Source organism: Olea europaea, chromosome 10, assembly GCF_002742605.1.
Source record: "Olea europaea var. sylvestris chromosome 10, O_europaea_v1, whole genome shotgun sequence".
Classification (NCBI taxonomy): Eukaryota; Viridiplantae; Streptophyta; class Magnoliopsida; order Lamiales; family Oleaceae; genus Olea; species Olea europaea.
The window spans coordinates 6718757-6732235 of NC_036246.1; the positions used below are offsets into that span (position 1 = coordinate 6718757).

The 13479-nt window shown below is 45.0% G+C and overlaps 1 protein-coding gene across 1 annotated transcript; it reads right to left on the bottom strand.

Moving 5' to 3' along the window:
* Window positions 1-6813: 6813 nt before the first annotated feature.
* On the bottom strand, window positions 6814-8275 carry LOC111400225. The gene is made up of 3 exons (XM_023027651.1): window positions 7562-8275; window positions 7247-7488; window positions 6814-7018 (listed from the first exon to the last, which is right to left on the bottom strand). Exons 1-3 carry the CDS (start codon window positions 8273-8275, stop codon window positions 6814-6816), a joined length of 1161 nt encoding a protein of 386 aa, XP_022883419.1.
* Between the last annotated feature and the right edge of the window lie 5204 nt (window positions 8276-13479).

Consider the following 13479-nt stretch of genomic DNA (forward strand, 5'->3'; position numbering starts at 1 on the left):
TTGGACCTCCTACGTGGCCAATCGATAGCTGCTCCACGTGATCCTCCCTGCATGCAATCAACATACGGTCGGATGTACACGGTCGAAACCAGCTGGGGTGGTGGCGATCGCATACACTTCAACGGTCAAATTAGTATTCGGTGATCGAAACAGTGTCCCGGTTGTGCAAGTGAGTGGGGAGGAGATTATATATATTTTCTTGTTATGGAGAGCTAAGTTGCTAGAGTTTCATTACCTTTGCCTCTTGTCAAACCTTGAGTATTTATAGGTGAGGAGAACCGTTGAATGTGTGACACGTGTATGCATCTGACGGCGTGAGGCGTCTGCTCATAGCTTCAATCAGTCGCATCTATAGAGTGGGTGGGTAATAACTTCTCCTGAGTTGAGTTGACATAAAGTTAATACGTCACATCAACTAGACCCATGGAGACGTCAAATCAATTGGGCCTTGGGGACAGAGAGGATCTTGATATAGATTCTCTTTCTGAAAGTGGCGACGCTGAAGGAGAACCTCGGAGTGCATTGTGCTTCGGTGTCAAGGACACTTCGGTCGGTTCAACAAAATTGTTTTGTGCCTCACAGCGCGTTAGCAACATGTGGACATTGATGGTGGAGTCACTTCGAAAACACTTCGGGTTGGTGGTGGATACCTTGTACTACCACTTTCAAAGTGGTTCAGATATTCTGAAGCATCTTTTCGAAGTGCTTCAGATGGGACGTAACAGTGGTCCCTCCAAGTTCGGGCATGAATATTTATATCATGGGTGGACTTGTTTTCCTGATCGAGTATGTCTGCATTGATTTGTGATAGAAAACTGGCATGGAAGGGTGAGATGTGTAGTTTTTGAAGAGATTTGGGTAGGTGATCAGCTTCTCCCGAGGCCCAGCCTATAGGGGACGGTGTGTTGAGAAAAGGCCAAAGCCTCGCAAGGCTTAGGGACAATGCGTTTGAGACGGCTAAAGCTTTGTAAGCTTAGGAGGGAACGTATCCACCGAGGCCATGAGCCACAGGGAACTTCGAGTCATGTGTACCTAAACTCTGTAAAGCTAAATAGGGACCACATCTGCTTCAGTACGCTAACCCATAGGGGACGACGCGTTGGGAGATGGCTAAAGTTTTGTAATGCTTAGGAGGGAACGTGCCTACCGAGGAGATGACCCACAGGGGACTTCGCATCAGGTGTACCTAAGCTTTGTAAAGCTGATTGGGGACCACATCTGCCTCGGTGCGCTGACCCACAGGGGACGACATGTTGAGAGATGGCTAAAGCTTTGTAATGCTTAGGAGGGAACGTGCCCACCAAGGTAATGACCCACAGGGGACTTCGCGTCAGGTGCGCCTAAATTTTGTAAAGCTAAGTGTGGACCACATCTACCTCGGTGTGCTGACCCACAGGGGACGACGCGTTGAGAGATGGCTAAAGCTTTGTAATACTTAAGAGGGAATGCAGCCACCGAGGTGATGACCTACAGGGAACGTCGCGTCAGGTGCATCTAAGCTTTGTAAAGCTGAGGATTTCGAACTGAGGTGAGCATTGTTGACGTCAAATGATTTGATGGCTATCGCATATTTTTAAGGCGATAGTTGGGTACGATGCCCATTCCCAAAAAAGGCTGTTGCGGCTACTTATTGTAGACGGCTGACGGTGATCGAGGCAACACATTTTATGCGAGCGTGAGGGTCACAGCTAGATCCTGGGCATAGATCAAATCTGGCATTTCATTTCAATGGCTCAGATTTAAGAAGCGATGGACGGCCTAGATTGATCGCGTTTGAATTCAACGGTAGAGATCAGCTGGGACGCTCTATAAAAGGCGATCTTGAGCATTTTCAGAGTTTTTCACTTTTGCGAAATCAGAAAATTCATTTCCTCTCGCGATTCTTACGTGCAAGCGATTTCAGGCGACATTTCCAGTTTCTGGCGATATCTCATCGTGTGTTGATCTTTTTTGACCGTAGGTCCCCCCAATTTGTTGAGTTCCAGTAAGTATTTTCCAAGTTTTTTCACATTTTGTATTTTGCAATGGCTTCGGGAAGGGATTTAGAGGTGGTGAGGGTGGATGAGCCTATTTTAGCGATGCCCAGTGAGATCTTCGAGGCGATATTGGGTGGGGAAAATATTTGGAGAAAGCCTGATAGCCAGTAAATACATCAGAACATTGGGCGGACTTCGAGTTACCAGTCAAAATTGAAGGAAGCCAATCTGGATAGACTTAGGGCTAAATATAGAATACCTAATAGTGTAGAACTGATATTACCGGAGCCTGATGAGAGGACCTGCTATCCTAGGCTAGGGTGTGTGGCCATGAGTGAGGCACTTTTTAGGGCTAGACTTAGGCTCCCCCTTCTTTAGGCTAGTGCTAAGGTCGCACGGGTTAGCTCCAACCCAGCTGAACTCAAACTCCTGGAGCCAAATGGTGGGGTTCTAGATGTTATGGAAGGAGGCGTCGCTGGGGGTGGAGATGCCCTTCTCAATTTTTTAGACCCTATACATCCCTAAAGTAGCGGCTGGGGAGACAAGACTAGGGGTGGCATTATATGACCTCATAGGGTTTCCATACTCCATTCGTGCTCAATTTGTCGAGCACTATTAAAGAATGAAGGGGCTCGTGATGCTAGACTGTCGGGAGATGGGACATGATAGAGGGGGACCCCCTAGCACCTCTTACGGTCCCCACGAAGTATTCCACACTTAGTGAGTACTGTTGCCCTGCAATTTTGTTTATTTTTCTTCAGTTCGGATCCTAACTGTCCTTTTTTTTTGAAGGTTCCCTTCCACGGTGTGAGTTATCGACAGACGACTTCAACATAATTTACATCGTCTACCAGCTGCCCCCAAAGAAGATGTCGTATCACGAACTGATCAAGAAGAACATTCATTTCGTAACACACGACCTGATGGCTTCCCAAAGTAGAGATACGAAGTGGAAATGTCGCGTTGGTTCTCCGACCTCTTCACACTTGTACTAATTTGTCTGTTCCCTTGTAGATAACTTCAACAAAAAGAAGCCTTGAGGCTCAATTTTAAGACAATTCAGAAGATGATGGTCGAGGTAAAAGCCCTGAAGACCTCTTCATCTGCCTATACGAAGCAGATGGAGGATCTGGTTGATACCAGTAAGAGGCTTTAGCCTCTGGCGGATGAGGAGGTTGAAGAAGACCCTGAGGTAAATTTGCTTAGGAAGGGCAAAAAGGATGCGGGCTCTTCGAAGGGAGCCACCCCCAGCTTTGAGACAGACGACAATTCCAGCTGGGGTGATCCTCAAGGAGAAGGTTGTCGAACCCTCTGTGGCTGTCCCTGCCCCCCCTGCTGCCCCGGTCGAAGCTCCACTTTCGGTCGCTCCCCTATCTCAAGTGTCGGGGCAGCCGAAGAGGAAGAGGGCCCACCCCACAAAGGAGGTAAATTTTTTGGGCGTGAATATCGAAGAGCCCGATAAAGAAGTACTGGAGACTCTACCTCCTGAGATGGAGGCAGTGGCAGTGGTCCATAACAAGTACTGGATCGAGGAGTGGAAAGACCACACTACCTCGTGCACTGCTGAAGACCTGGCGGCCGCCAACAGTGCATGCATAGCCCGGGCCCTTAGCACAATGTTTAGCTGAAGGGCCTGATCAAAGATCTGAGGGCCAAGAACGTTAACCTGGCCAAGCGCCTCGAGGAGGCGATGATGTATGGGGATGAGGTCCGGGCTGCTCGGGAAAAGGCCTCTGAAGCGGATTCGATGAAACAGAAGGCGGAGGCCTAGCTGATGAGGGCCAATGCCGATGTTGAAAGGCTGAAGAAGGAGCTACACGAAATTGAGTGCCAGGTGGTTGCTTTGACGAGACAAATTGATCACGCTAACGAGCACCACCGCCTGACCACATCAGCTCTGGAGGCCTCCAACAAGGAAAATGCTGAGTTGAAGTAGTAGGTGAAAGCCCAGGCTAAGGAGATTGCTTTCTTGAATGGGGAGCTAAAGTCAGCAGGGGAGGCAGCTGTGCAGAATTTCATTGATCACTTTGAGGAGCATCCCCTGTACGACGACTTTGCCAAGTACTGGTCCTCTTAGAGTGCCTAGGGACTGTTGGGTCGACTGAAGGAGGTCCAACCTACTTTGGACATATCCTCTTTGAAGGCAGAGTTTGGTGGGCCTACTGGAGGCTGACCTGATAGGTTTGTCAAGGAAGCTCCAGAGGCCCCCCAGAGGAAGAGTCGGCGGCCCGGGTGGACGACGCCCCAGTAGAGTAGGGCTATTTTTGTAATGGCTTCGGCCTCCCTTTTGTAACTTGATTTTAAAATGAATATAATGAATTTTTTTTCTTTCAAGTATTAGTGCTTCCTCCTTTTTCTTGTGTTGAACTGTTCATACTTTAGTAAATGAATGATAAGTACTTAAGCAAACAATAAACACCACTTACTAATAACCAGTCGATAAAAGGAGATCAGAGCAATAACATATTGAATAACTGAGGCAACAACTCATTAACTAATTTGACATAAAGAACTGAAGTATCATTACTTAGAGGTTACATCATCCATCACTAAGGCAATTTCAGCACTTAGTAAGATAGGAAAGTAACAAATGAGATCGGATAACAGTTATTAGACAGGATGGAGATCGGATCGAAACATACGTTCATTATTGATAGTACTTTCTCAAGTGTTCGATGTTCCATTGATGAGGCAGTACTCTCCCTGTCATGTTTTCAATTTCAAAAGTACCAGGTCGGGACTCCTTGCAGATGCGATAAGGAACTTCCCAATTTGGTCCAAACACACTGGCCCCAGTTAGATTTGACAATTGGAAGACCCTTCTAAGGACGAGGTCCCCCAACCGGAGAGTTCGATTTCTGACTTTGAAGTTGTAATAGCGGGTCATCTTCCTTTGATACTTGGCCAGTTTCATTTAGGAGATATCCCTCCTTTCTTCAACGAGGTGGAGTTCGCTCATTCGAGTTTCGTCGTTACCGATCTCATTGAAGTGTATCTGACGATGTGATGAGACTCTTACCTCGATAGGGCTCATGGCTTCGGCTCTGTAGGTCATTGAGAAGGGTGTCTCCCCTGTCGCGGTTAGGCTAGTTGTGCGGATGGCTCGGAGGACGTGGGGAAGCTCATCGGCCCACGCCCCCTTCGAGGTGTCAAGCTTTCTTTTTAGGGTATGCTTGATGGTTTTGTTCACTGTCTCAGCTTGCTCATTTGCTTAGGGGTGATGAGACGTCGAAAAATCCTTCTTTATCCCCAGTTCGTTGCATAAGTCTCACATCTTCTTGTTGTCGAACTGTCTCCTGTTGTCAGACACTAAGGAGTGGGGAATGCCAAACCTGCATCCAGATGAATTTTGTAGTATTCACCTCGATGATTTTGGCAAGAGGTTCAGCCTCGACCAACTTGGTGAAGTAGTCAATGGCGACAATGGCAAAAGTCGCGCTTCCTCTTCCTTTTAGGAGTGGACCAATGAAGTCAATGCCTCATTTGACGAATGACCATAGACTGGTGACTATGGAGAGGCTTTGAGAAGGCTGTCTTTGAATATTTGAGAAGCGCTGGCACTTATCACATTTCTGAATGAATTGGCAAGCATCCATTTTCAGGGTTGGCCAGAAGTAGCCTTGTCGAAGCACTTTGCGTGCCAGAGCCATTCCTTCGAAGAGATTTCGGCAGATCCCTTCATGGATCTCACTGAGTATATACGTGGCTTATTCCCCTCCTACACATCGGAGAAGTGGTGAGGCAAAGCCTCTTTTGTAGAGGACATCCTCTTGTCATCAGGAAGAAGTGCGCAGCTCTCCTTCTTAACTTCCTTATCTCACTTCTCAAAGTTGGTAGTGATTGATCTTTGAGATAGGCCATAATGGGTTGCATCCATATTGGGGTACTTTTTATTCATAACAACTCTTCACCTTCGGAGATGGAGGGCTTCGACAAGCGTTCAATGGGGACAATCTTTAGCAGTTCTGAATCTTTGATGCTGACCAATTTTGACAAGGCGTCTGCATGAGTGTTCTCGAGGCATGGGACTTGGATCAATTCGAACCTCTCGAAATGTGGGATTAGGTCCAGGACCAATTTTAAATATGCAGCCATGCTACTATCTTTAGCGGCAAAGTTCCCGTTGACCTGACTCACCACAAGTTAAGAGTCGCTGCTTGCCATGAACCTTCTGATCTGCATTTCTTTCACAAGTCTAAGGCCTGCTAGAAAGGTCTCATATTCGGTAGCGTTGTTTGAGGATTTGAAGGCGCTGGGCTTTCCAAGACGATCCTAGCTCCGGATCCAATTTCTCCTGAGGATCTATCCACGAACAAGTTCTATGTTGGGGGCTCGGCTGGTTCCATTACTGCCTCCATTTCTGGTGCTATGGCAAATTTAGCCACAAAATTTGCAAGGGATTGTCCCTTGATGGCATGTCTGGGTTGGAACAGTAGGTCGAACTCACTGAGCTCAATTGCCCATTTTAGCAAGCGGCCCGAAGCATCCTTTTTCTGCAGCACCTGCTTCAATGGGAAGTTGGTGAGAACCTCGATTGAGTGGGCCTAAAAGTATGGCCTTAGCTTCCTTGACGTCGTGATAAGGGCGAGTGCCAATTTTTCTATGTCCAAGTAGCGGGTTTCTATCGGGAGTAGTGCTTTGTTGACATAGTATACCATCAATTGGTTCTCGTTCTCTTTCTAACTATGACTGGGTTAACCGCCTCGTCTGAGACCGCCAAGTATAGCAATAGTGATTTCTGTGGTTTAGGTTTGGATAATAGAGGCGCCTCTCCTAAGTACTTCTTCAGGGCTTGGAAGGCTTCCTCGCACTGATCGGTCCATTGGAACTTCTTTCCTTACTTCAACACTTTGAAGAAGGGTAGGCTCTTATCAGTGGCTTTGGAGATGAAATGACTAAGCCCATCTATCCGACCATTGAGGCTCTGGACCTCCTTCAGCTTCTGAGGTGACCTCATTTCCTGTAAGGCTCTAATCTTTACAGAATTTTCTTCGATTCCCCTTTGGTTCACAATATACCCCAAAAACTGACCTGAAGTCACGCTGAAGGTGCATTTGAGGGAGTTCAATTTCATTTTGTATTTTCTAAGAATCTGAAAGGTCTGGTCGAGGTAACTTACGTGTTCATTCGCCTGGAGGCTTTTGACTAGCATGTCATCCATGTAGACTTACATGGTTTTTCCAATGAGTTCGGCAAACATCATGTTGACCAAACTCTGATATGTAGCTCCAGCAGTGTTCAATCCGAAGGGCATAACTTTGTAGGAGTACAGTCCTCTGTCTTTGATGAACGACGTGGCCTCCTCATCAGGTCGAAACATGGGTTTATGGTTGTATCCTGAGCACGCATCCGTGAAGCTCAAGAGTTCATGTTCAGCAGTGAAATCCACAAGATGGTCTATCCTTGGCAGTGGGAAGCTATCTTTAGGGCATGCTTTGTTTAAGTTCGTGAAGTCTATGCACACCCTCCATTTCCCGCTAGGCTTCCTCACAAGGACCGAGTTGGATATCCACTTCGGATAAATGGCTTCTCTGATGAAGCCGTTACGGCTAAGCTTATTGACTTCGTCTTTGAGTGCCTCATACCTCTTCGGGTTGAGGGCTTGTCTTTTCTATCGATGTGGGGCACAGAAGGCGTTGATGTTTAGGCGATGTCAATTGATCCTTAGGTCTATTCCTACCATGTCTTCGTGCGTCCAAGCGAAGACATCCATGTTCATTTTCAGGAAGCTTATCATTTGTTCTTTCACTTCGGGGGACAACGTCTTTCCTATTCGCAAGACCTGACTGGGGTCCTCTGGGTTGACGGGTCGTGTTCGGTTCTAAGCCAGTTATTTGGGGGTCTAATTCATCAAGAGGGTGTCCTTCTTCAAGGGCATCTTCCATGTCGACGTCTTCATCCTGTTTGGAGGTATGCCCTATTTCGGGGGTGTCGAGCATTTCCACGTCCAAGCCGGATTCGTTCGCAACCTCCGTTATGATTACATTAACAGTGCGGGACTCTGATTTTCGCAAAGAGTTTAGATAACATGCTCTGGAGCCCATCTGGTCGCCTTGAATCGTAGCAATTCCATGCTCAGTTGAGAACTTTATACACAAGTAATGGATGGAGGTGACAGCCCAAAAATCTTTCAAGGCGGGTCTGCCCAATACTCCGTGGTAGGCTGACCTGTGGTCTACTACCAAAAATTCCATAAAATGTTGGGCCACTAGGGGAGCTGAACCCGTCTCGATGGATAGAGTAATTTGTCCTCGTGAGATGATGTTGTCTCCAGTAAATCCAAATAGTGGGTCGGTCATGGGGATTAGCCCGTGTTCAATTTGCATTTTGTCAAATATAGAGCCAAACAGTATATTCACCGAGCTGCCATTGTCGACAAGCATGCGTTTGAGTCCGTTTCTTGCTACTGTGGCTCTTACTAGCAATGCGTCACAATGGGGGTGGTGAACTCCTTGTGTATCTTCTTGGGAGAAGGTAATCGAGCTCATCCTGTTGGCTTCTTGGGATTGATTAACGATGTACATGAGCATTAACGGATCCTTTGCTTCCCTTGTTTAGTTCCTTTGGGTATTTCTAGTGTTGCCGCCGATGTGAGATCCCCCGATGATCGTGTCAATTTCCCTGATGATTTGGCCTTCAAAAAATGGGGCCTGATCTCTCTGTCTAGACTCTCCTCTGTCCCTCGATCCTCTTCTTCGAGGTGATTGATCTCTATACCTCCTTTCACCCGTGTTCGGGGAGACGAATCTGCGAGGATGTTTGTCCTTCCTAGATGGATGTGGATTATTCCTATCTGAGCATCGCAGAGCGTCTCTGCATTCGCTGGTCTCATGTCCATAGAGTTGGTGGAAGGTGCAGAACATTGCCCCCTTTAAAGGCCTGCTTGACCGCTTCTTCTTCTTCTTTCGACTATTACCAGTACCCTTAGATAGTCCTACCTCAGCAGGGGCATTCTCCAGCACTGCATTTAGTGTGACAGAAGCTAGTGCCTGTCCGGACATGGGAGCTATTGTATGCCCTGCCTGGGTCCATTGCTGGGTGACAAGGTGCGCAACGGGTCCTCGACCTACTTGCCTCTGAGGCGGAGGGAATTTTCGTGTGGCACGATTTTGGTGATCAATCATCTCTTCACTGGCGATTTCAACTCTCATCATTTCCACCAATTCGTCATAAGTGGTAGAATTCTTGCGGCGCACATCTCTCCAGAACAAAGTGTTTATGTTGAGGCCGTCTTTCAAGGCTGAAAGGGCTTTTCTGTCAGTGACCTATTGGTAGTAGGTGATCTCGTCCGTAAACCTGGCGAGGTAGCTTTTTAGCGTTTCTCCAGGGGCTTGTCTCATATCTTGCAGGCGTTGCACTAGGGCCTCTTCTTCTCTACGTGAGAGGTACTGGTTCAAGAAGGCCTTTTTTAGCTCTGGCGAACTCCTAATGCTCAGGAGAGGCAGCTTGTTGTACCACACTTCAACAGCTCTGGCCAGGGTTAGGTGGAAGCTCTGCATTTCAAAGCAGACAAGGTCCCCTGAGACTCATCTGTGTCATGTACTTCGTGAGGTACTTCTCCGGGTCCCCTTTTCCTTCATGCTTGGGGATTTTAGGTGGTACGAAATTTGCAGGCATTGGGGAGCCTTGGATCTCCCTTGAGGAAGGGAGGTTATCATCATCATCAACAATCTCGTAAGATCGACACGGCCCTTCGGAGTCCCCATCATCTTGCATGTTTTGGGAAAGTGGAGGTGCTCTTCCTCGACTACCCCAATCAACTAAGTTTCTTCTCTCCTTCCTATTTCTAGGTGGAATGGGTGTTTGTTCTTGCTCTTCCCCTTGTTGAATTGATCTTTCCACTGAGTGGACCCTATTACTAGGGTTCACCCTATCCGGTCAAAAACACTGACTGACCTTTGTGCTTCACATTCTGGTGGGAAGTTGTCCCGCAATTGAGGTTCTACTGGTTGGCTCCTTTGCACATAGGATGTGACTTCCATACCCACTTCTCTCTCGAGGGGGGTTCTTTGTGCTGGCTCATATGGCCTCAAGAATGAGACGCAGGGACTTCATGAGCTGGGTAAGATTGTTGGAACAATTGGGCGCCCTGATAACCTTGGGCTCACATGAAGAATTCATGCATCGACATATTTTGAGCTGTGATCTCTCTCATGCCTGCAACTATTTGGGTAATTCCTTTAGTGAGCATGGCCATTCTTTCACCTCGACGACGCCGATGATGGGATCTTTGGTGAGTGACATTGTTTCGGAGCATCTCTTCTTTAGAGGCGTCCATCCGGGGGTTTGTGTCCTCATTGCTGGAACTCATCTTATCTACTCCTTTTTCAAGAGTGATAAGAATCTGGGTTGTAATCCGACTTTATTCTTTTTCTAGAACATCCCCTTTTCAGGGTAAGTCAATGGTTTTCCTATGGCTTTTCCGGTGGAGAACGTAGAACTTTGGATGGGAAGTTTCCCACAGACGGCACCAATCTGTTGACCTCGCGAATTGGACCTCCTACGTGGCCAACCGATAGCTGCTCCACGTGATCCTCCCTTCGTGTAATCAACACACGGGCGGAATCAGCTGGGGTGGTGGCGACCGCATACACTCCGACGGTCAAATTAGTATTCGGTGATCGAAGCAGTGTCCGGGTTGTGCAAGTGAGTGAGGAAGAGACTATATATATTTTCTTGTTATGGAGAGCTAAATTGCAAGAGTTTCATTACCTTTATCTCTTGTCAAACCTTGGGTATTTATAGGTGAGGAGAATTGTTGGATGTGGGACACGTGTATGCATTTGATAGCGTGAGGCATCTGCTCATAGACGTCAATTAATCGCATCTATAGAGTGGGCAGGTAATAACTTCTCCCGAGTTGAGTTGACATAAAGTTAATACGTCATATCAACTAGACTCATGGAGACGTCAAATCAATTAGGCATTGGGGATAGAGAGGATCTTGACACAAATTCTCTTTCTGAAAGTGGCAGCGCTGAAGGAGAACCTCGGAGTGCACTGCGCTTCCCGGTTAAGTAGAATTGTTTTGTGCCTCGCAGCACGTTAGCAACACGCGGACATTGATGGTGGAGTCACTTTGGAAACACTTCGAGTTGGTGGTGAACAGGGACGAATCCAGGATTTTTCATAGGAGGGACTGGAAGTACTTGATAAAGTGAATGTAATAAAATTTATACGTACATAAAAACTCGTTAAATAACATTATTTATTTAAGTCGTTCCCGACGAGGATTTGAAACATAATACTCATCTATAATAGAATCTAAATCTATTTTCTCAGCAAGTTCTCTTTCTATAAAAAGTATCATACAATCAGCAAGAAAATCATCCTCCATTTTGTTGCGAACTGTCCTCTTCACATGTTTCATCGCTGAAAATGCTCGCTCAGTACTTGCGGTAGAAACGGGTAATGTCAATACATACAAGACAAATCAATCTAATCATCATAATGTAAATCTCTGACCTTCCACTCTCAGTCAACTATTTGCATAACTCAAAAAGTGTAGATATTTGAAATCGAGACTCACCCTTCATATCTAACTCATAATGTGGCAACTCATATTCCAATGTAATAATATCTTGCTTCAAAAAATCTTGAGGGTAAAATTTCTATGCAAGTGTGCAAATTTTTCGACTGTCAAACGATCTAAATGAATCTTTAGGATCCAAAGCTGCACAGAGAGAAAAGGAGTTCTACTGATATGTCATTAAATCTTGTATTTAACTCCATCATTACAAAATCTATTGCTTCATTAAAAACATCATAGTGATAATAATGCTCAATTGTAGTTTCATCACTAGAACAGCCAATGTTATAGAAACCTTCTAGATCGGGTATTGTAATATTATTCTTTGAGCAAAAGGATTTTACTTCTTGAAGAAATTCTTCCCAATCATCATCTCTCAATTTTTGAAGCAATTATTTAATGGTAGACACAAACCTTAATGCAGTCAAGATGTCTTGGGATCTTCTTTGAAGGGCTTGACAAAGAACATCACTGATTCTCATTATTCTATACATCAAATGCAAGATAAATATGAACTTAAAACTCACCAACTTTTTGCAAGCACCATTAGATTTAGCTTGAGATCTACCGTTTGAACAATGATCACAAATATATTGAAGCACTTTGCGGGTTGCACCTTACGTATCTATCAAGCTCTTTATAGAGTTGTAATGTGAGCTCCAACGAGTAGCTCCCGATCGTTGCAGATTAACCATTTGATTAGCCTCCACTTCCAGATTCACACTCCCGGGTATCCAACATATGTTGAATTTCCTCTCTATGAGAAAATTGCAACTCAGTAACTCATTTAGGAAAAGAAGTAATAACATTGACAATCTTATCCAAATGAGAAAAGAAGTTCCAAATGACATTGTCTTCTTTAGCTGCCACGACCAATGTTAGCTGTAATCGATGAGCAAAACAATGGACATAGTATGCACATGGACAATCTTTAAGAAATAATGCTTGAAGTCCATTCCAAGCACTTTGCATGTTACTAGCGCCATCATACCCTTGTCCTCTCATTTTGTTTACCCGAAGTTCATATTGAGTAAGAACATCACATAATTCATTTTTGAGATTCGATGAAGTAGTGTCACTGACTCTTTTGATTGCAACGTTTTATCAAACTACCATGACTATTCACAAACCTCAAGATAATGGTCATCTGCTCTTGATTAGATGCATCTTGTGCCTCATCAACAAGAATGCAAAAGCATTCATCCTCAACTTCCTATCGAATCATATGTCGTACTCTATTGGCCATAATATGCAAAATTTCTTTTTGAAAGGTTGGAGCAATGTATTGGGCATTTTGTGGTGCATTTTCCAAAACAACTTTACTAACATCTAGATTCAAATTTGCTGCGTACTTTATTCATTGTATAAAATTCCCACGATTACGTGAAGATGGAGATTCATCATTACCTCTAAACCCTAAACCTTGAAATGCTCACCATCGAACACTTTTAATTGAAGTCATTATACGCAAACGACGTTTTCGAATTTCCTCTTTCGATACAATATTCATTAACTTATCAATATGCTAAGACTGTTTGATTAAATCTTTAGCTCTAGTCTCACACAGTTTATGATATGCTGAATTAGCATGAACAAGAAATGCACATTTATTTCCATCTTTCACCCTCTTCCATTTATTATATATCCTTCAGTAACCAATCCCGAACAGGCAGAAGAATTACCCTTTTTCTGAAAAAGAAAACAGTAAAAGCAATATGCCTTTTCAATTGTAGAAGAATACTCCAATCATGGAAATTCTGTGAACCATTTTTTCTGAAAGCGACTAGCTTGTTTTTTTCCTTCTATCATTGGATACTCCTCAAGCTTCAACTGATAAGGTCCAACTTTTATATATGCAATTCTAATCTCATCTTATAGATTGGTAGGATGTTCAAACATTTGTTTTCTTTTTCCCGGATCCCGTTCAATACTAGTATATGATTGCAATTCCGGAGTTGAGACTGACGGATGTTC

What these genes read in the sequence shown, in the direction of transcription:
- LOC111400225 (XM_023027651.1), bottom strand. Translation starts at nt 8,275, where the DNA reads ATGACCGACCCACTATTTGGATTTACTGGAGACAACATCATCTCACGA. An exon ending in CAAGCCCTCAACCCGAAGAG is followed by an intron (nt 7,489 to 7,561) that starts GTATGAGGCACT and finishes ATTTATCCGAAG; the next exon opens with TGGATATCCAACTCGGTCCT. An exon ending in TTCATCAAAGACAGAGGACT is followed by an intron (nt 7,019 to 7,246) that starts GTACTCCTACAA and finishes ATGCACCTTCAG; the next exon opens with CGTGACTTCAGGTCAGTTTT.